Raw genomic sequence first — 24,368 nt, forward strand, 5'->3', positions numbered from 1 at the left:
CAAATCGTAGTTTTAATCATATCTCAATTTTTCTTCATATCTCAATTCATTCTCAGTTTTTTTCAAACGGAACGAGGGTGGCTCGTTAGCATATTTGGAAAAAGCATTTTTTTACGTATACTTATTGATACCACACACTTGGTATTTCCAGTCAAATTTTCGTTATGAACCGCAAGTTACAATTTCAAATAAACCATATGCGAAAATGTCAAAAGTTAGGTTCTGTGGTTGGGTTAGGTTGACATATTATGTCATTCTATTCAGAGTGTTATTTTTTATCGAATAAAATAAAAAAATACCTAGGGTTCCATTTAAAAATCAAGAGCTGTAGTGATTTCCGGTAAAACCGGAAGTGACCGAAAATATTTGAATACGTCAATCAATCATAATTTATGTCATATACTAACATACCAAATCTCGTGTTTTTAACTAAAATAATAAAAAAGTTATAGGGGTGAACCACTTTTGAGACGCACCCACTATTAAACTGATATGAAAAATCAAAACAGTGCATTTAGAAAACATTTACCAAGGGTAGATTAAATTGGCTAATCCTCTAAAGTTACACAAGAATGTTTAGTTTTAATCATTGTCTAATATTATTAATTGCAATATAGTAAACAAATATATTTCCAAAACTTAAAATCGTAAAACTGTAGGGCAACAGAGACTGTTCTGGCACGGTATTAAACTATTTAAAAAAATCCTCTAAATATTGCTTATTTTTGAATGAATTTAGATCAAACCATGTTATTGTTATATACAAAAGTATCTTTTACAGTTTTCACTTAAAACAATAAAAAAACATTGCTTTTGATTGTTTGATTGAGAAAACAGGAAACACAAAAAAATCCCCCGTGCCCTTCTCCGCAATTTCCGAGTAGTTTTGAAGCGCATTTAAGAATCGAATGTAGGTCGAGACAAACCGAGATGCGTCAACACAACACGAAATAAGCCGAAACGCGTCAAAGTTAGGCAAAAACAAAACGCGAGCTTGACCTGTTTCCGTCTATTCAACCTTTAAAAATCTAAAGCAGTACGCACTGCCAGAATTTCTTTAAAAATTCAAAAATACTGATTCTTCCTTCTTTATTCATTTTTGAATCCGTTTGCTTAATCCGCGAGCATATATCTGCTATTCACGAAAGGCCATCTCACAACTATTCACTTACTAATGCGGAGCACGATCTTTATCTGCCAACCCCGAGCTCAGAACTAGTTATAGGCTCAATACTGTACAATGCCAAAAAAATGTACAATCGTCCGCCTTTGAATATCAAGTCGCATTCATTCTTTCCCGCATTTCGCAAAGCTCTGAAATCATACTAACTGGAGAATATATACGGTAAACGACTTTTTTGTTGATGCTTAATCATGAACAATTTTGAATTTTAAAATTTTGATCATCTCACACACTGAGTAAAAGTCTAGTATTTAATATTTTATGACTCCTAAATGATTATATCCATTTACAATTTTCCTGTTGTAAAATTTTATTGCTACGCCTTTTTTTGTGTTCTGCAATGTCCATGTAGTAATTTTAATGACGTAAATTTTTTTGAATTTTATGATTTGTATTGTATGATATTTTTTATTATTTGTATATTTTTTGTGCTTTTGTAAATGCTTTGCCGATGAAGCTATTTTGGCTTTCTGTACAGGGTGGTCGAAATTGGTCTGTTTTGACAGAGAAAAACTATTTCCTGGCTAGATAGAGCAAAACCGACATAGATGTCATCGGCTCGATTTCTGAGACACCTTTAATGGCGTTAACCGCCTGTTAATATTTTCACAGCCAACTGAGATACAGGGTCTTTTTGATTTTTTTACGATACTACTTATTTTGAAAATTGACCAATACTTTTTTATTTCGCGGAATAATAAGATTCTGTAAAAACGTTCTTAAAGCACTTTTTTAAGCACAATCCAGTGGCATAGTTAGTTTTTTTTTATATGCTGGCTCTTTTTGTCAAATGTAATAAAAAATATAATTTTTTAAATGGAAATCATAGTTGGCTATGAACTTAAAAAAATGCTGACGTTTAACCGTTTCCAACGATATAAAGTTATAGGTATCTATTTCTTAGAACGAGAGAAATATTAGGTTTTTGATCTTTATATCGAAGCGGGTCTTGATGTTGTGTTGACCTATTTGCCTAATTTCTATATTATATTTATTATTCTATATTATTATTTATCTGCGTAATTAAAGACTTTTGAAAAGGTAAATTAAAATTCTATATTAGCATTAGTAATTACAATTGAAATCGATACAAAAAACAAACGTATTTTTTGAGTGACAAATATATTTTACTAAAAAAAATAATCAAAGATGTTCACACTGAGCACCTCCTTGTTGAACACACAATAAACATCTTTTGCGCACAGAGTTACAATGATTTATTAGGCGAACTGGTGTAATAAGTCCATAAGCTTGCCTAGTAGCCTTCTGCAATTCTTCTCTCGTCCCAATGGTTTTTCCTTTATATATAAGGTGTAATTTTCCCCATTTAAAAGTCGAAAGGAGTTAAATCACAGAAGCTAGCAGGCCAAGATATGAGGCCTCTTCTTCCAATCCAGTTCTCTCTAAATTCTCCATTTAATAGTTCAGTTGTAACCCTGGCCTTTCAATTGTAATTGGTAATACTAATATAGAATGTTGATTTACCTTTTCAAAAGTCTTTAATTATGCAGATAAATAATGATATAGAATATTAAATTGTGATAAAAAATAATTAGGCAACTAGGTCAACACCATCTCAAGACGCGCTTCAATACAAAGTTAAAAAACCTAATATTTCTTTCAGTCTTAGAAATAAATACACATAACTTTATATCGTTCAAAAGGGTTAAACGGCAGCATATTTTTAAGTTCATAGCCAACTATGATTTCCATTTAAAAAATTATATTTTTTATTATTTCTGACACAAACTGCAAGCAGAGAAAAAAACTGACTACGCCACTGGATTGTGCTTAAAAGAGTGCCTTAAGAACGTTTTTACAGAATTTTATTATTCCGCGAAATACAAAAGTTATGGGCAATTTTCCAAATGATAAAAAAATCAAAAAGACCCCGTATCTCAGTTGGCAGTGAAAATATCAACAGGCGGTTTACGCCATTAAACCTGTCTCAGAAATCGAACCCATGACATCTATGTCGGTTTTACCCTATCTAGTCAGGAAATAGGATTTCTCTGTTAAAACAGACCAATTTCGACCACCCTGTACAATAAAGCGTTATTTATTATTATTATTATAATCATCTCCCGTCAAGTAAAGAATATACAAGGAAACCGTCAACGAGATGGCAGGAGTTTTATGACATGTGACAATCACAAATCATGGATAAATCTAAGGTAAAAAAGACATTTATAATGTGAGTTTACTTCAAACTGTCAATTTAAAATCCATATGGCTTCGGTTTATTATTTATACGATGATGGTCTTCATATAGCAGACGACATAGTCCAGAAATATTCGTAAGTCCCTTTGAAAGAAAGCTATGAATATCCTTTCCTCTAGTTTAACATTTAAGAAACCAGGACCAGGATGTCAAGGATAATTATTTGGCAGCCGTAATTATACAAAGGGCTTACCGAGGATATGTGGTGAGGAAGGAATACAAAGCAGTACGCAACGCCGCAATAACTGTACAAAGATACGTACGCGGTTGGTTGGCTCGCTATCATTTACCGGACATCGTGCAGGAGTATTATGACAAAATGTGTTTACGCCATTACAATAATATGGCAACTAAAATTCAATGTAACTGGAAGGGATATATGGTAATATGTCACCAAATTTTATTATTTTTTAATTTATATTTCAGTAGAATATTTCCATCAAAAACATAGAATGTAATAAATGCAAATAAATCTCACAACGCAACAGGGGCGGATACAGGAATTTATTTTAGGGGGGGCCCAAATCAAAAATAATATAAAATATGCCTTTTAGGGCGCCATTTTTAACCCAAAAGACTAATATTTAACCACACTTACAGATTTTAGGGGGGGGCCGGGACCCATGTGCCCCCACCTCTGTATCCGCCACTGCAACGCAATTCTTCCACTACAAAACATTGTGAGATCTCATGTAAAACCAAAACACTCAAAACTGTTTTAATTAATTTCTATTAAAGCATCTATTTAACAATTTTGTTATAACTTGTTAGAATCAATATTACACATTCTTTTCTGTAATAATTATGGTGACTTAGCAATTGCCACGATATGATATTCTACTAACTAAAACAATTTATTCTCAAGTGCACTGTTTAGATTTACTTAGTAATCGAAATGGTGGACTATTCTTTTATAATTATAATACTGAACAATGTTTTTGCATTTCTATGTTTTTGCTGGGATTTCATTTCTTTTTGTAGGTCATCCTCATATTTTTTTTCGGATAATATATCTTTCAAAATAATATTAAAGTAGCAATAAATACATAAACTTTGAATTATTATTGTTACATTCCTATGCAAATCAAATCAGAATCTATAACATAAATCCATTAATTCTAATTTTCTATCTTCTTTCGACTGGAAAGTCAGTTACCGGTAACTGCTAGACTAGCTAAAACTAACTTTTAATCCATATGATACGGATATTTCGAGATTTTTCGTTTTTTCTACCGTTATAAATTTAAGGCCCAATTATACCAAAGTAATATAGATAAGTAAAATAGGTACCAAAGTTATATTTTTTCTTATGGAACACCTGGTATTTTATTTCATTTTTGGATTCTTGGACGTAAAATAAGGCATTTATTATAAGGGTTTAATAGTTTTAAGGGTTTAAAAGCTTTGGTTTCTGAGATATTTAAAGATATTTAAATATGCATGCCATTATAAAAAAGTATGTCAACACTTTGAACATTACTTTTCAGAATTAATTCTTGTGCTGACTTTCAAGCCAGAGAAATAAACTTTACTAAAAATTTTGATTGCTTCCTTAAATGTATACAGGGGTATCAAAAATTGCTGTTCTATTTTAAATAAAAACTTCGTTATTTCGAATGCAACACTATGTAATTTTTTAAATAAGTCGAAGCAGATTTAAATGCTCTTTCAAACTATATTAGGGTTTCCTAGACCCTATCTGGCTCAGATTTTGGATAAAAAGCGATTTGTCACAATGGCAATTTTCTAGTGACACTAAGTAGATATTTTCAAAATCGACATTACTTTATAGACTATATTTAAATTTATAACAGGCTGTTTTTATTTAATTTACCTACAATAAGCTTAATAGGTAAGTATTTATTATTTTATCAAGAAAAATGTAGCAGTATCTGCTGGCGGAAGAAATGGATATGTTACTAATGATTTTATTTTGTGAGGACAATTGCTTTGGGGGAGGTTAGCGACCTGAAGGGTTTATGCTCAAAGATAGAAAAATAGGAATAGAAAATAGAAATTTCCTTGACAAGCGTTCCTTTGAAAAACTACTTTTCCTATTTCGCAGAGCTGATCGTGTGGTATATGAAAAACCTATTAGGCAGAAACCTGTCGCTGGAAGTGAAGAAAATGAATTTGCTTTAATTGGTTCTTCTATGGAAAATCCAATAATATCTACAAGTCATCGTAATATAAATCAAAGAACTACTTTTTTATTTTTCTTGATAAAATAATAAATACTTATTTATTAAACTATCGTAGATAAATTAAATAAAAGTAAACTGTTATAAATTTAAATAATGTCGATTTTGAAAATAGCTACTAACTGTCACTAGCAAATTTTAAGTCACCAGCCATCTTAATTGCCATTTTATTGTAAAATCGCTTTTTATTCAAAATCTGAGCCAGATAGGAAACCCTAATATAGTTTAAAAGAACATTTAAATCTGCTTCGACTTATTTTAAAAAATACATAGTGTTGTATCTGAAATAACAAAGTTTTTATGTAAATTATACTAAAATAGACCAGCAATTTTTGATAGCCCTGTATACATTTAAAAAAGTAGTAATTTTTTTAGTTAAATTTATTTTTCTGGCTTCAAAGTCAGCACAAGAATTAGCTCTGAAAAGTAATGTACAGGGTGTTGACAAACTTTTTATTATAGCATGCATATTTAATTTGATTTAATTATCTCAAAATCCAAAGCATTTAGACATATTAAACCCTTATAATAAATGCCTTATTTTATGCCCAAGAATCGAAAAATGAAATAAAATACCCAGTGTTCTATAAGAAAATATATAACTTTGGTATGGATCTTAGTTCTGACACACCCTGTACATTTGAAAATAATTTTAAATTATGCACGTTGCCTCTCTACATATAGCCATAAAAAATGTTGTTTCTACATCTTTTCGTTTTCGTATAATCAACCGAGGCGAATGAGGTGCGCCAACCTGTATACTATCTTTCCTTTTATCTTGGCGGTTGGTTGAGCGCGCGCCCCTGTACCCTATTAGGACCAACCTCCACTGCTAAATACAGGAAAGTTTTCCAACCATAGTAGATATCTGTGGATACTTGATATTTTTGAATAAAAAGACAAAAAGTGAATATCAACTATTGTTATAGGTAAGAACGGAATATAATATAAAAGAGATAATAAGAGAGAAACAGATGAGTAACGTGGAGAAAGCTGAACAGAAAATAGAACAGAAAGATGAAGCTGATGAGAAAAAAGAAGAAAGTAACACATCAAACACATACTTGTTTGGTTCAGACAATAAAAGACGAGACACTGATATGTTCCATAAAATGAAAATATTAGAGATGCTGTTCGATAGGCATCATCTATTAAGTACCACCATAAATAAAGGCGTCTTACATAATAACAAGTAATAATTTTGATGGGGTTGCCACCAGTCCTTTTTTGAAATAAATTGTTCTTTTGACTTTTTTACCTAAAATGTCCTTTTTATTTCCCTTGAGATAAACATTAATTCCTGAGAAAATTGTCTACAGCAACCAGCGATATTCCTTTCGTCCAAATTTAATTACACATGTTATAAAATTTACAAATGAACGTCTTTTTTCAAACGTCACAAAAGTATTCATTTTTTGCGACGCGATTGTAATATAAAAAAGTCATTTTAATGCGTAGGCATAAAAGTAAAGCACTTTTATGCCTAAGCACAAAAGTAGAAAGGTACATAAAGTGTAAAATTCAACGAGTGTAACCAGAGTGAAACGTTTAACCATAATTTTATGATATACCTTACTCACCTGCTTTGCCTACAGGGTATTACTTTTAAATCTTTTTACATCATTTGCAACGTTTGAAATTGTTTAAAAAAATATTTGTGGGCGTTTGAAAAAAACAGCATGTCCTATTCGGAGTAAAAATGACTTTTTTGCCTCGCCTGTAAAGTCGTCAAACGTACAGCCAAAAAAAGTATCATTTTTACTCCTGATAGGTAAAGCATATCTCCGTTTAATCTCAGATTATAGTTTAGGCTGTATTTTTAACTATTTTGATCTTAAAAAGAGCTTTTCAAAATTTTAAAGTAGCGATTTATAATCGGCGGTTTGTAATCAGCAGCTTACCCCCCCCGCCTCTCACTACCCCGGTCCTTTTTCATAGTCCAATGTCCCTTTTTTCCTTTGCCAGAAGGTGGCAACCCTAAGTTTTGACCACAGCCTTTTTTCATTAGACAGCCAGTCAAAGCACCAGTCTCTATAGTTTTTTTTAACGAAGCTTCAATGGTCCTCAAAATCTGACACAAGATATGCGAATATCTAAACAGGTAAGTAAGCGGAATTCCACATAAATGATCATAGCTCGACTAGCTGTCTAATAATAGGCTGTGGTTGTAATATTCACTTTCTTTCAATTCAGGTAATTATTTTTTAGGGAATTGGCTGAAATTGAAAAAGTACTATCGACATTTTCTTGGAAAGATTATATGACCGAGCTTAAAAGAATGTACAGGAAATTCTATCGCAAAGAGAAAAATGAAAAATATGTATACAGATATGAAAACAAATACCTTCAACGTCAGGAGGATCTACTTAGACAAAGAGATAAAACCAAAGACGTGAAAGACTGTTTTATGGTCAATTATAGCCTGGATAATAAAAACCGGTCTTTAATTTCAATTGTATACATAGTCTGTCCAGCGAAAGAATATATGATTCCTCCTCCGTTTGAATTATAATGACAGATAACTACCGTCACTGTCGTATATTTCTTAGCTGAACAAACTATACATAGGAAAGATTCTAAATCAATAAATTTTTAGATTCATATTAAAATCACAACTGCCAGAAGAACAATATGAAAAAAAAATTATGTATTTAGGAAAATACACTGCACAAAGTAGCAATATTGTTAGATCCGAAGATAAGACTAAGAATATTTGCGACAAAGATTTTGTGTTAACTCTCAAAAAAATTGTAAGAGATAGCAAAGTACCACCTTATTATGCAGACTTTTGGTACAAAGAATGTATCGCCCATACTTTAAAGGAAATATAAAGAATAAAAATGTCTTTCGCCCATGTTCCTTCATGTAAGAAAGTGAGAAAAATAAAATAATCCATTTAAATAGTTTATAATCTAAAATATAATAAATTTTGGATATTCACAATTATGTATTATCTATTTATTAGGTAGAATGAATTTAAACCCTAGATATATACTTACGTGGATAAATCAACGCCATAAGTTTAGCATTAAAAAATTGGCGCCGGGATGCACGTATAGCCGCCCATACTAAAATATGTAAATATGTTAATAAAAAGCTGGTAGGCAGTTCTTTTAGTTTCAAAGTAAAGGAATTTTTCCAATTTTGGTCCGCGGTTATTTCCCCTATCCGCCACCTGGGGTCGCGTCCGATGGGAGAACGGACTACGGAAACACGGACTATCTCAAAAACTGCGACTCTGACGGATTTTGATGTTATTACAAATTTTATTGCAAATATTATTCCTAATCTTAAATTGAAAACCGCGTTTCGGTAGCTACTGTAATTTTGGAGTTACGATTTTTTTTAATTTTTAACCCCGTCCCATACCCCCTTACCAACCCCCCACCCCCACCAAAAACTAATAGCCAGATTCTCGGGTGCCACAGTATTTTTGTGCCAAATTTAGTTATAATCGGTTTAGCGGTTTTTGAGTTATCGTGTTACAGACGGAGAGACGGACGGACAGACAGACAGACAGACAGACAGACAGACAGACAGACAGACAGACAGACACCAGGAAAATATTTTGTATTTAGGTTATTTATGACCCAAATAACTCATTTTGAGTGAAATTAAAAATACTTTTTTTTGCCGATCTTAATAGCCTACCATACCTATTGGTATGGTCTTCCTTCTTTATTGCACTTATGAAACGTTCAATAGGTTTGTCTTTTCCAAGGACCTTAATTTGTGCATGCGCATTAAATGTTACACGTATTTCCAAAATAATCACAATTTTATACGGTTTAGAAAGTACAAATTATGCATTGTTATGGAAACCAACTTTTCACTGTCATCATATTATCATAATCGTGTCATAATCATATATGAATCATATCTCATAATTTTATTTCTTATTTCCATTGTGTAACGACGCTTGTTTTTTGCGTTTTTGATTTTAAAAATTGTATTAATTACTCTTTCATCGACTGCTTTTATATAGCCAAGGATGCAAGTGTGTTCAGTGAGAAGTTAATGTTAAGTTTGTGCAATTATATTTCTATTTTTTTTCGTTAGACTTTCTAAATACTCTCTAAATACTAAATGACTAGAAAGTGTTTGGTGTGTGGAAGTTCTAATATAAAGGTCCCCGAATTATATTTTCATAAGCAAGTAAAATATTCAGTTGTTCTTTTATTTATATTAAACCACATGCATACTTCTGGTTAGATTTCCTAAGAATTGTGATATTCATAGGGAGTGGCTAAATGTATTTTTTATATAATTTAATTTTTAGACAGTAAACGTTTAATTTATTGTTCAAATATATGCATTTTACAAATTAAATTTTTAAAATTAATGTTCAAATTTGGCGCGTGGACGATAGGTCCTCGATAAGGATAGATAGAGTAGAAGTAGAAGCACCGCTGTGCAACAAAAGAAGAAGATAAATGGTAGTGATGGGAATAATCGAATTATTTTCACCATCGAATAATTAGTAATAATTGATATTTCACAATCGAATTAATAATTCGAATTATTTAGTAGTATTATAAATTTAACCTAAAAATAAATTCGTCCCAGCTAGTGCTCGTCTAGGGGCTATTTTAAACAAATTCTGAACCATTGCCATACCTATATTCTATCACTGAATAAAAAATTAAAAAAAATATTCTTTATTCAATGTATTCTATTAACTGTGCCGAAGCCGTTTAATAAATTAAACCATAATTTAAAGTTTTAAATTTAAAAGTGCCGAGTTTATGATTGTTTCAATTCCTATTGAAAAGCTCATATCTAAAATAAAAGCTTCTTCTAAAACGATATAAGTATGTCCTTGTTTACGTGCGGTTCGTATTTCTTTTTATTTTATCAGTTGCAATCAATAATTATTTAGATAAAAGAAGAAAATTAATTTTAGTGTTCGGTGAAATTTGGGTGAGATCAAAGGGTGAGATGGAAATGAACCAAATAATAGTAGTATTCTTTCGTTCTGAACGAAATGAAAATGTTCACTTAAACTGATTTATTCCTACGTGGTATAGGAAATAACAATGATTTCTGGATTTTTCTATATCGGATCGTTCCATTCTTTGCCGATTCCCTTTATAAATCAGTTTAAGTGAAAATTTTCAGTTCGTTCAGAACGAAAGAATACTACTAATAGTACTATACTAATTACTAATATTCGTATTTGTCCATAAGAGGTTATCTTTTATGTTCATTTGTAATTCGGTTACCACAGATATAATATAAAATACTACTAATTTTTATCTCGATATATCGAAAAAGATAATTCGAATTAGTTAGTTTTAATTTACTATCGAATTAGTCGTATTATTTAATTCGAATTTTCCCAACACTAATAAATGGAAGTCGTTGATATGTTTGCGACAGTTTCCACAGTGATTTACTTATCCAAGTAAGAATACATGATCTATGATTAAAACAAACCAATAAAACCACGTTTTATTCAAACTTTATTAGCATTTTAAATAAATGTATGTACAAAATATAAAACTAAAATATATAATTCTAATTCGCATATCCAACATGTAACTTTGTATTACTGTCTCCTAAGGCACAGCCTATTAAAAATTATTTAATAATCCTTATAAAAAATATTTAAGCTGTATTCTATATAAATAATAACAGAGTACTTATATTAATAAGGCATTTCGTTCACAGTACAACTCATTATGTTTTAATATTATAAGTAAATTCAAATTTACAATATAATCTTCAAGTTCTAGATATCTTTTAAATTTTCCATCATCAACCAATCACAAAGGAACATTTAAAATGAGTAAAAATTGAAATTTGTTATTATTTGTTTCTTATATCTTTAATTTTTTTAATAGTCAAAGCATATTGCTAAGAAGTAAAGGCATATGTTTTATATTATTATGTATTATAGACTGACTGAACAATACTATAAAGAGAAAATAAAAGCTTCTATAACAACATGAAAAGTAAAATTGTCAAGGACACAACAAGGAAAACTTAAAAGATATCTTACATTAATTAAGAAAATCAAAAATAATATAGCCTAATCATTGCCTGCTTCACATCCAACACACAGTTTCGTGTTTTTTACAAGAGTATCGGTCAAATTTATTATATTTAAATAAATGTATACCTAAGATAATATAAATCTAATGTTATCCTAATCCTAAAACATATTTAGGTACCTGCATAGTTAGTCTTGGAATGGACATTATTACTGAAACCCTAAAAAATACATAAAAATTACCAATCGTGTAAATAAAATAATTTAAATCTAGGTACGTTAGTAGGTAACTGAATGTAGAAAATTAGTTTTAAAGTCTGTCCAACGAGAGAATATATGGCAATAACCAGTGGCGCAACTAGAGGAGGACTAGGGGGTGCTTAGCCCCCCAATTTCATTATTAGTCCCCTGGGGGACGCGAAAACCAATTTTAAACGACACGCACTAGTCGTTTATGACTTGTCCAATATTGTTCAGATTTGGATTGATTGTTTGGTTGGACTGGTTCCAATTTTAAGTAATTAAAGTGCATCTATCTAGAAATTAAAAGCATATACGTTAAGTTGTCAACCTATGATTTTATCATTGTTAAATGTATTTTTTTATGCTGTCTACACTACTACGTTGTAGTATCTACGCTTAGTGTCCCCGAAATGTATTTCTGTAATTTAAAACTGGTTCGAATGACGCAAAAGCCTAAAACAGCGTACACACTATGCGAGAAACAATTCGAAACATGTCAAGGTCGCATTTCGTCGCCCAACTTTGAACGTATTTCGATTTATTTCTAGTTGTCTTGACCCACTTTGGTTTGCCTCGTCCTACTTTCGATTCTTAAAAGCGCCTGAAAACTACTCGTGAGGAGGGCGAGGGGTGATTTTTTTTGGGCGTTTTTTGTTGCCTCGTTCAATTTTGTTTTGTTTTGAGCTATTTCCATAACGTGGCGGTATCTGTACCGGAGGCAAAGGATTTTTTTTCATAAATCTCAGAGAAATAAGTAAACCTAGACGTTTCTAAAATAGCTGTTGTTACGATGATATTTCGTTAATTACATCTCGTTTTATGTTATATTGATATATATTCCACAGAATTAATATTTGAACACGCCTTTATTATATGTATAGTAGATATTTAGGAACAAAACTTTTCACTTAAACTGCAGCAATATAATTACAATATTTTTATTAATTTTATTATAATGAACTAGTATATAAAATTGTATATGATATGTTTGTTTACGGCCTTAATTGATTAATATAAGAGTAATATTACTTGATGAGTAATACTGGTAGCATTATCAATATATCCACTTGGTACAATAATTAATTGATCCGATGTCAACAAAAAGGGTCCACGGACATTATTTAAAAGTATATATATTCTTTTATTGTCCTTAAGAGAAATCTGTAAACGATACTATAAATCTATTCAAGTAGTACCGTATGATCGAATAAAAACAGCGTCAGCGATGGCTATGAAATCAAGATCGCAGTCATTTTATAATGTAAAATTATATGGGAAATGTCATCGATCGTCATTTCCAAGCCAACTGGACGCCATTTTTTTGTTCGATCATACGGTATTTATTATGCAGAGATTTAGACAATTAAAAGTAAAAAAACAAAACCAAGTTCGTAAACTAAACTTTGCTACAGACTACAGCATAAATGTTACTTTACCATAACCAGAAATAATAAATAATTAGACATTTTTTTGAATAATTTTGTGGTATATTTTGTTCATGAGGCGCAATACCGTGGATTATAAGCTGATAAATGGTAGACCGCTAGTTAGTCACTGTTTCATATTTTTTACTATATTGTAATTAATAATATTAGATAATGATTAAAACTAAATATTATTGTGGAATCTTGGAGGAATAGCCAATTTAATTTACCATCGGTAACTGTTTTCATATCAATTTTTCCATGTTTACTTATTTTTCTGGAGCCAAAACAACGTTTGACCTTAATTGCCTCGTGCTATTTCACAAAATAGCACGATAAATATAAGCCCGTGTTAATCTGGGTTAACAATAAAAAACAAACAACCAATCACGGCGGGTCTCGATCAATTTCAGGAAACGTGGGAAGTAATTTTTATAACAGGGTCTTATATTTCTCGTACTATTTCCAGAAATGTTTTGCGAAATGTCTCACGAAATATTTCCAGAAATATTTCGTAAAACATTTCGGGGATAGTGTAACGACTGTTTAAGGTTTCGAAAATACAATATGACATTGAGAAAATTAGGGTTTGTAAATTATAGTATGGCAACTTAAAGTGCGTTGGGATTTGCCTAGTTTTGCATTGTGACGTGTTCAGTTTTAATTTAAAAATGTATGCAGTTTTTCTAAAATTACTTAAAATCGGCTTGTCCAAAATTGTTCAAATTTAGCATGTTATTCAGTATACGCAGACTTTTAAAAAACCTATTTACAACTTCGCTGGAAAATTAACAGGGGAGCCAATATCTGGACAGTTCAGAATATGCATGCGATTTTCTGTTTCCAACGATGATGCACCATCCGGTATATCGAAATCTTATTCAACACAATGTACAGACTTTAGAAATAAAATTTATAAGCGCAGAAGTAAAATAAAGCAATATTATTTATAGTAGCCAAATTTTGTTAAGAATTTATTATACAATATGACGGAAAAAACGGCGTCAGCCATGGCACTGAAATGAAGATCGCTATAATTTTTTATATAAAATTATATGAAGAATATCATAGATCGTCATTTCGAAGCTAACTGGACACAGTTTTTGTTTTCTGACATACGGTATATCGGATATGAGTAATAGTAAGTCTCTTGTTCTGGTCTACCTGTCAAATTTGACATACAAAAGAAAAAATTGCTAAAAATGGATTGTAGAATTTTGAAAAAAATATATTTGAAGACTTGAATATTTATTAATTTTACGTATTAAGTATTCCAATTATTATCCATCTAAATTATTTTTTCGCATTTTCTACCCAATTGCAGCCGTGTCTCAAAGTACAGTCAAAAATATCGGTAGCAACGGTAGTGCTTTTGTCAATTACTTACTTAGAAGTCACATATCTAGTAAAATTCATTCTTCAATTAGTAGTTTTTAAAAAGAGAGATAAATTTGGTTGTAAACAAATTGACTTAGGTTTGATGCAAAGTATAAATCCCCAATTTATCGAGATGGCACCATTAAATTAATAATAGTGCCTGAAGCGGAATCTAAATTGAAGTGGAATAAGGAGAGAAATTATATAGGTATTATACCATCCCGATAAATGAGAGTTATTCATATTTTGCATCATGTAAATCCATATTCCTTACAACTTAAATTAACTTTTCCTTAAAAATTATTAATTTGTTAAATAGAATTAACTAGCTAAATATTTGATAAAAAAGGGACTATCCAACCATCATTTATTTTTGGCGAATTCAAATGTCATGTATCTAAATCATTAAAAATAAAAAATATCATATAAAAAAGACTTAAACTCATACTTCATATAATGAAGATCTAAACTACTCATATCAAGATTAATACTGACAGTTTGTTTTGACAACATTTAATTACCACTGTACACTTGATGCATTGCAATTAGTTGATAATGCTTCATGAGACAAAAATAGAATCTAATCTTCTTATGTAATGTCATATTAACATTAAGTCACGATCGCCTATAATCATTAAGTTAATTATTAATGCCAATACGTTATTTTAAGTAGACCTTTATTAAGAAAAAGAAACATTAAATAGGCACACTATGCATTAAAAAATATTAAACTTTCTTTTGTTGCATCAAAAATGTAAATAATTTAAATCAGTAAATACGGATTTCAAGTTATATCAAATGAAGTATCTATAAAAAAATCAAATCGACCTAAATAGAAGACTATCCAATATGCGAAACGCGGAAGACCTATCATTGGATGATCTGGTACAACAAACAACCTCCCAGATTATAAATAGTACCAGGAAGACCGCATCAAGATTAAAAGTTGCCAGAAATCCAAAAATATCCCCAGAAACACAACAACTCATGATGGAGAGACGGAAGCTGGATAAGAGCACATCACAATACAGAGAAATGAACAGGGTAATTAATAAGGCTATACGTAAAGACACTAGAACTTACAACACGTATATGATAAAGGAATGCATAGAACAGAATTCCAATATGAAAGTACTTAAGAAGGAACAGACTCGGAAGCAAAAACAAAATTTACCAACTGAGGGTGCAGCCACACTATCCTAAAAACGGCGTATCGGCGTAACGGCGTAACGACCTTGAATCGATTTCCCGTAATTCTATCGGCTGAAATTTTTGACAGATGAATTTGACAGATAAAATTTCTGACAGATGAATGTTTCAGCCAATAGAATTACTGGAAATCTATTCAAGGTCATTACGCCGTTACGCCGATACGCCGTTTTTAGGATAGTGTGGCTGCACCCTGAAAGATTCAGAAGGCCACCTAGTCTCGACCACAGATTCAATGCTGACGGTGATTGAAAAGTTCTATACAATACTATACAGCAAATAACAACGATCAGCGAACCCACTAGACCCCCAGTCATTAATGTTAACTCCGAGGAAATTCCTGAAATAGACGTAGAAGAAATAAGGAAAGCCCTGTCCCAAATGAAAAATAACAAAACACTGGGAGAAGACAGAGTAACAACCGAAATGTTCAGATCTGGTGGACAACTTCTACTGCAGAAGATGACGGAAATTTTTAATAGATGCATTATGGAACAAAGAATACCAGAGCTATGGCAAAACGCAACAATCACTCTCATTCACAAAAAGGGTGATAACACCAGACTCGACAATTATCGTCCCATCAGCCTGCTCTCGCACTTCTACAAAATATTCACAAAGATGCTGACAAATCGCCTGTCAAACAAATTCGACTTCTATCAACCTCCGGAACAGGCAGGGTTTAGAAGTCGATATAGTACTGTGGATCACCTTCAGGCAGTCCGCACTCTCATAGAGAAAAGTACCGAATACAACTTCCCTATATATGTCGCATTTGTGGATTATGAGAAGGCTTTCGACTCTATAAAGCTACACGCCATCCTCGATGCCCTACAAAATGCCAGAATAGACTACAGATACTCGGCCATAATATCATCTATTTACAAATCAGCTACAGTGACTATCAAACTGGATGACATAAATATCACAAATAAAATTAAAATGGAAAGAGGAGTCCGACAGGGAGATACTATTTCCCCAAACTTTTACACTGGCCCTGGAGGACGTATTTAAGAAGCTGAACTGGGACAAGAAGGGTATTAAGGTAGATGGTGGGATGCTTAACCACTTGCGCTTCGCTGATGATGTCGTTGTCCTGGCCTCATCGTTGGAAGAACTTCAAACAATGCTCGAACAACTTCACCACACATCTGCGCAAGTAGGTTTAAAAATGAATTTGTCTAAAACTAAAACCCTAAATGAAAATGAAGAGCAAGTTAATGTTAATGGACAAAGGATTGAGAACGTTAAAGAGTATATATATATATATATATATATATATATATATATATATATATATATATATATATATATATATATATATATATATATATATATATATATATATATATATATATATATATATATATATATATATATATATATATATATGCCATAAAACTCGGCAAGGAGAAAATCAAACAACCGAAATTTCTAGAAGGATCAAACTCGGATGGGCAGCTTTTGGTAAACTTAACTTTATATTCAAAAGCAAAATCCCAAATAGCCTAAAAAGAGACGTTTACAACAAATGCGTCTTGCCTGTCATGACCTATGGTTTGGAGACTATGACGATGACGGCACGAAGTGTGAACAGGTTGCGAGTGAGCCAAAGAGCTATGGAAAGAGCCATGATGGGTATCAGTCTTCGCGACCACATTAGAAATGAAGACATTCGCCGACAGACGAGGATAACGGACATCGTAGAGAGGATAGCTAACTCTAAATGGTCTTGGGCAGGACACTTGGCCAGACAGTCCGAGGAGAGATGGGCAAAAAGACTTCTTTGCTGGAGGCCACGCCTAGGAAAACGCCCAGTCGGCCGACCTCCTAAAAGATGGACTGATGATATCCAAACCGTAGCCGGTAAGAACTGGATGAGGAGAGTACAGAATCGAAACGAGTGGAAGAAACTGAGAGAGGCCTACATTCTGCAGTGGATGAGTAATGGCTGAGAAGAAGAAGATAAAAAAACATCTTAAATTCTGAATATATTCATAAAAATAGATTTCGTTGTATTTGTCAAATGAATAAAAAGAATATAAAATAAAAATATATCACTATATTATATGATAAATTATGCGTTAGTTATTATTAGATTTCAATGTGTATACATACCTTAACAAAATTAGAATCCATGGGTTCCTACACCATACTACAATAAAAAGAAATTAGTAGAAAATATATTTACAAAAGATATTTAACAGCAAATAATTCAGATGTTATTTTTGACCACAACCATTTTAGAAGCATTTCATAAATTGTAACAATCTCTCATTGTCTTTGAAGAAATAGTTATCCTTAGGTATATCATTATAGAAATGTTCACTTGTGTTATTCAAATATATCATCACAACCATTCTTTATTGTTTTTTTTTATAAATTGTACCATACGATCAAAAAAACGGCGTCAAAGACGGCTGTGAAATGACAATCGATGATAATTTAGAGAGATCAAGCCTGAAACGTCATTTACTTGGCCCATACTCTCTTCTTTAATTTTTAATGGCATTCACTGCCAGTTGGTTAAGAAGGTTGGAATTTATCTTTATATTGAGTAAAAACTATTTTTAAATGGCCCGTGAGGCAAAACTGAGTAATATCAAACTTATAGTTTGACAGCATACATAATCTGAGCTAATACCGAAACGTGCACACGCATATGGTTCCTTGATGCGAGCAAGCAAATGAAAATCGTGAAAATCTTGAAGTGTTTCTAATTTTTGCAATTTCCACAGTGCAATAAAGAAGTAAAACATTGGAAAGAGGTGAGTGTTATACCTTGTGATGCAGTATATTTAGTTTAGTGTACTTTGTGATGTGATATCAAAATCCAATGAAATATTTGTGTCATGTAAATTTGCCCAATAACAGAAAAATGGCTACCATTTCCAGGAATGGGCACACTTTCCGTCACACCACACCACACCCTTGTTTTTTGCGCGTCAAATATCGTTATTTATGTTATCGTAATACATTTTAACAGTTTTTCTGTGAATTTTGTAAATTTCCGAGTCGAATGGATAATTTCTTTCATTTTGTCAAGGCCAATTTCTCACTTTTTTTTCACTAAAGATCACTTAATTCTGTTTTTTTTTGGCACTAAAAGCCTTTAAAATAAATAAATTCTCCTTTTTCATCAATTCATATGCATTTTAATTCATATTTTTTCATTTCATGAGATTTTATAAGGGATTTAAAAAAAACAAACGGACGGATAAAATTTTTTGGTCAAAAATCAGCACTTCGCATAGGTGGCTGCAAAATTTTTCCTTTCGTCTGAATTGATATAGTTACTTCAAGAAAAAGTTAGCTAAAGTCTCTAACTTTCCATTGGTGTGCATAACACTGTATAATGTTGACTTGAAAAAAAGTTATGGGTGAAATGTGCAAGTGTGCCCACCCACAAGCAGGTCTCCCCTATAGTTTAAAATTTAATATTTTTTTTTAAATAGATTCGTGTGTCTAGAAACGTTCTATGCTTTAATCTTTCTTTTTGTTTCTTTTTGTCAATTTTTAGTAATTAACGTCTAGAAATTGACCTCGCCATAATTACCATCGTTTGTCATTTCCCAGCCGTCTTTGACGCAGTTTTTTTTCGATCATACGGTATTATTTAAAAACCCCCCCATAAATTATAACTAATATTATTAAATTCATATTAATTATTATTATTACATAAACGTTTTAAGTATTTCTAAAATTCTTAATAATTACTTAAAAAATATAAGTAGAACAAAAATAGATTTTCTTCAGTTTAGTCTTAATTAAATTAGCTCATATTCCATCACCAAGGCTGGTATTGATTGGTCAACTCAATACTTACGAAACGGAGATTGTATTGTAAAACCAATCTCTCCATGTCGTATTAGACGACGAGTCTACCCTTGATTCTATTGATTGACAAAGATTTTTACGATCGTGGGACCTTCCTGAATGAAGGTCACACAAGATTTTCTTCTTGCACTCCATATCACATGTAGGTTTCACTGGACTGGCTTTATAATAATATCTGAAAGAAAATATAATAATTTAATTATGTCCGACCCTTTTAATAAAAATCTTATAAAGTGTTCAGATCAGACATTTGAAGTTCTTACGTAGGCAATGGGCAATAATAATTGATTTGTACCGTACCTATATGTATTTGTCAAATTATGATAAAACTGTTAAAAACAACTGTATGGTATATATATAGTATGTCTAACGAAATGATCCGTGACAGTGACAGTTATGTTTGCTATTTTAATCCACAGGTATTATAAAAGATATTATAAAAATGTTATACAGGGTTGGTTATTCACCACATACGACTCGGAGTATTGTAGCTACACGACACTTTGTATTGAATCGTTTATTCAATTTTTTCAAATTGTAAGTTTTGGGTTCGTTAAAGGACTATTAGAGCTACAATTTAAAAATATTTTTACAAGATACAGAGTGTCCCAAATAAGTAAAAAATATTATAGTTGTATTTTTTTAAATGGAACTCCTTGTATATTATACCATGTTTAGATTTTACGATTGAAATAAAGGTAAATTTGATTAAGGTTTATCACACTTAAATCTTACCGTTTTTGAAATATTTTCAATTTTGTGAAATTGCAGTAAAAAATTTAAAGCTTCATTTCTCCAAGGGTATCAATGTTTTTAATATTAAATATTTGCTAAAGATTATTTATTGATCAGATATTGTGCTGCAATAATAAAAATTATACTACATTATACAGAGTCTTTAAAAATTTATATTAAATACTTAGTAGCTTTAAACGGCAACAACTTGTTTAATTTAAATAGAACACCCTGTATATTTTAGGAGAATCAGATGCACAATTTAATTGTCTATCAAATTGTATTATACCACTTCTTACCTATCTCTTCAACTTTTCGTAGAAAATGCATTTTCTTATACTTTAGGCCTCATTTATCACTATACCCATGGAATATTGACATTTTAGATCATTTTTAAAGATGTAACAAATTTTCAAAGGGTACAAATACTAAAATTGTCGATATAGTTCGCTTATTTTATTAAAAAAATAAAACTGTTTAAGTATTTTTTTGTTAAAGAGGACCAATTAATATGATCCCAGTATTCAAACTACATTAATTGACTGTTTACTTTGATTAATAATAATAATTGCTCCAAATACTAAAAAACTGATTTTTTTTATGTGTATTAGACAGCACTTTATAAATTTGATTTCATTTTTTGACGAATGCTTATTTATAACAAAAGAGAAGTTTATTTTCATAACTTATTATTATATTGATTCTTCTGAGTGAAATCCACATTTATTCAGAATAATTATTAATTAAAAAATAAACTAAGTATGTAATTAACTAATTTTTGGGAGGAAATAATGGTGGTATATTTAATTGTTATACTCTTTTACAAAGAAAAAGTAAATAGTTTTCTTTTTATAAACAAATGGGCTTGCAATATTATTATTTTTACCACCTGTACATTCTGTATGTATGTTGCTTTAAAAAAATCTTAAATGTCAATATTCCATGGGTATAGTGATAAATGAGGTGTAAATTATAAGAAAATGCATTTTCTACAAGAACTTGAAGATCTAGACAAAAATGGTATAATAAAATTTGATAGAAAATTAAATTGTACATGTAATTCACGTAAAATATACAGGGTGTTCCATTTAAATTAAACAAGTTATTGCCGTTTAAAGCTATATACTAATTATTTAATATAAATTTTTGGAGACTCTGTATAAGGTAGTATCATTTTTATTATTGCAACACCAATATCTGATCAATAAATAATCTTCAGTAAATATTAGTATTACAAACTTTGATACCCTGGGATAAATGAAGCCTTAAATTTTTTATTGCAATTTCACAAAATTGATAATAATTCAAAAACAATAAGGTTTAAAATCAAATTTAGCTTTATTTCAATCGTATAATCTAAATATAGAATAATATACAGGATGTTCCATTTAAAAAATACAACTATAATATTTTTGACTTATTTGGGACACTCTGTATCTTGTAAAATTATTTTTAAATTGTAACTCTAATAGTCCTTCAACGAACCCAAAACTGACAATTTGTAAAAATCTAATCGTTTAGCTACAATACTCCGTGTCGTATGTGGTGAACAACCCTGTATATGTCGAAATGTTCCCCGTTAAATAAACTAAAGTTTTAAATAAAAAAATGATATCTAATTCCTTTGTAATATACCTATGAGGTGCCATGTTTAAAAAATATACTTTATACCCTTCGAATAAACATGATATTGTCATTTACATTTGATAGCGTTTCACAATTTTAGTAATACTTCTTTAAAACTGAACTAAAAACACTATAATTTGTTCTTTAATGAATGTTTTTCATCTCCAAAAATACAAGATGTTCTAGTGTTTTAAGTTCAACCTTTTAAGTAAAAATGTGTAGATCATACCATCACACATTATGCATAAATAGCATTCAATCAAGTGTCAGTAAGCCTTGAAAGATCTGTGTTAGGAAGACTAGGTATTTATGGTAAAAAATTATACTGAGAAATATGTTAACTAGAATATAAATCATAAACAGCTTCAAAGGCAGCATTAAGCTAAAGGGTGTCAATTCCACGTCGTCCTATACCGAGTAGGTCTCACTACTCTCACCAAGTGGCTCACCCCTATAACTTTTTTTTTATTTTTCAAATAAAATGACGAGATTTGGTATGTTAGTTGATGACATATATTACGATTAATTGACGTATTCAGTTGTTTATTTTACCGGAAATGACTACAACTTTTAATTTTTAAATTGCACCCTCGATATATTTCTACTTTATTAGATAGAAAATGACATGTGATAACATGTGGTTCATAACAACAATTTAACTCAAAATACCTAGTATGTTGTACCAAATTATTCGTAAAAAAATGCTTTTTTCAAATATGCGAATGAGCCACCCTTGTTCCATTTGAAAAAATTGAGATATGATTAAAAGTACGATTTGAGCACCTTTTAACCGGTCAGGACAAGACACGAAAAGACACATTAGACGACCAAATCTATTTTTCCAAGACTCCTTGATTCAAAATTAGTATTTTTAAAATAGCCATGGCATTCTAGATTGAAATTTGAAATACGATTTTTTTTAAGTGTCAAAAGTTGACATATGATATGTCATTCTACTCAGAGTGTAATTTTCTATCGAATAAAGTAGAAATATACCGAGGGTGCCATTTAAAAATTAAAAGTTGCATTTCCGGTGAAACAGGAAGTGACCAAAAACAGTTGAATACGTCAATCAATCCTAATTTATGTCATATACTAACCATACCAAATTTGTTTTTTTTATATGAAAAAATAAAAAAGTTATAGGGGTGAGTCAGCCATTTTCGAGACGCACCCGGTATATTCTTAAGGAAGAATCATTGCATACCAGTAGATGATAATAATTATATAATATATAATTATTAAAAAAAATACCGATTACGAGAGCATCAAAGTAAATAAGAGTATAAAGGATTTAATAATACAGACAATGGTCAAATTCCATCTAGTTCGTTAATCCTATTGTTCTAGTTTATGAAAATTTGTTATTAAGCTCTTCCCTAAAGTCTCTAAAAACTTACTTATAAAACAACTCAAACAGTTGCGGGTCATTGGTCATCCTTTCAACAAGATCATCCCAGTCTCTAGGTCTTAATGCGTCCATTCCAAATGATTGTCTAGCACTATAAAGTTGGAACCAAAGCGGGTAACCGTAAATGTTAGCTTCTCTAAGATTCATTATCCACGTTTCATGATCTACTATTCCCTACAAAATTCAATAATTATATTAGTGTGAATTAAACTGAATGAATTGTTTGATATATCAAAACAGCTACTTACTCTTGTAGTCTTGTCGTGATCGCCATCCACATAATAAATCCTGTAACCGGGATTCAGATGGTAATAAGGAGAGACTGACGGGCCGATGTATGCTACATTTATGGGTCTACCTGTAACAGAATATTTTGAAAACTATAGATTAAATGATTATTATTATTATTACTCACTCAAATCTTTATGGTCGTAAAACACTTCAAATTCATCGTAATGGGTGTGTCCAAAGAATTGAGATATTATAGTAGATTCATATCTACTGATAATTGCATAGTAATTCCTCGACCAAACTTTTAGACAATCTGAATGACCTGGTGGAATATGGCCTATTACGTGAACTTTTTCACCGTTAAATTCGGCAGATTGTAGTTCGTAAATGAACCACTGTAGTTCAGTGGCAGGATCAGTACTATTCAAAAGCAGCCACCTAAAAATATTATTGAATAGTATGATTTCATTTATAAATATACAGGCTGAGTCTTAAATAAGTGTAAATATTTTTTTTTCGACCACAGAAACGCGTCTTTTTTAATTTTTAGTTAAAAAACATAATATCTTTATAATATGGCTACACAAGTAGTAGCCCAGAAAAGATCCAGTTTTTCTCAAAATTTAAGAGAAAAATATTTTTTTTAACTTCCAAGGTAAAATATCTCAGTTATTTTGG

General features: G+C 30.9%; 2 protein-coding genes across 5 annotated transcripts in view; one reads left to right on the top strand and one right to left on the bottom strand.

Annotated features, from left to right (window-relative positions):
* Window positions 1-3,347: 3,347 nt before the first annotated feature.
* On the top strand, window positions 3,348-8,530 carry LOC115881840 (unconventional myosin-Va-like). The gene is made up of 5 exons (XM_030899530.1): window positions 3,348-3,480; window positions 3,537-3,786; window positions 6,535-6,797; window positions 7,814-8,044; window positions 8,202-8,530. The coding sequence occupies exons 1-5, from the start codon at window positions 3,413-3,415 to the stop codon at window positions 8,434-8,436; spliced, it is 1,047 nt and encodes a 348-aa protein (XP_030755390.1). The 5' UTR covers window positions 3,348-3,412; the 3' UTR covers window positions 8,437-8,530.
* Window positions 8,531-11,044: 2,514 nt separating this feature from the next.
* Window positions 11,045-24,368, bottom strand: part of LOC115881825 (sphingomyelin phosphodiesterase) — a 58,986-nt gene continuing 45,662 nt past the window's right edge. For 2 of the 4 annotated variants that reach the window (XM_030899493.1, XM_030899496.1), the window contains exons 11-15: window positions 23,875-24,128; window positions 23,708-23,817; window positions 23,449-23,633; window positions 19,677-19,862; window positions 11,045-11,818 (exon numbers count right to left, since the gene is read on the bottom strand). In XM_030899493.1, the coding sequence (XP_030755353.1) occupies window positions 11,749-11,818; window positions 19,677-19,862; window positions 23,449-23,633; window positions 23,708-23,817; window positions 23,875-24,128 (805 nt within the window). In that variant the 3' untranslated portion in view covers window positions 11,045-11,748. Of the gene's footprint in view, window positions 11,819-17,968; window positions 18,006-19,672; window positions 19,863-23,448; window positions 23,634-23,707; window positions 23,818-23,874; window positions 24,129-24,368 lie in introns of those variants that run through there. The other 2 variants (XM_030899494.1, XM_030899495.1) reach the window with 2 other exon arrangements.

This window comes from Sitophilus oryzae, unplaced genomic scaffold, assembly GCF_002938485.1.
Source record: "Sitophilus oryzae breed Bouriz unplaced genomic scaffold, Soryzae_2.0 scaffold_1743_pilon_pilon, whole genome shotgun sequence".
In the NCBI taxonomy this organism is placed as follows: Eukaryota; Metazoa; Arthropoda; class Insecta; order Coleoptera; family Curculionidae; genus Sitophilus; species Sitophilus oryzae.

Bases quoted from the DNA above. Each gene is read 5' to 3' on its own strand.
- LOC115881840 (XM_030899530.1), top strand. From the start codon at position 3,413: ATGGCTTCGGTTTATTATTTATACGATGATGGTCTTCATATAGCAGAC. The intron at 3,481-3,536 runs GTAAGTCCCTTT...TTAACATTTAAG, and splicing joins GACATAGTCCAGAAATATTC to AAACCAGGACCAGGATGTCA. The intron at 3,787-6,534 runs GTAATATGTCAC...CTATTGTTATAG, and splicing joins GTAACTGGAAGGGATATATG to GTAAGAACGGAATATAATAT.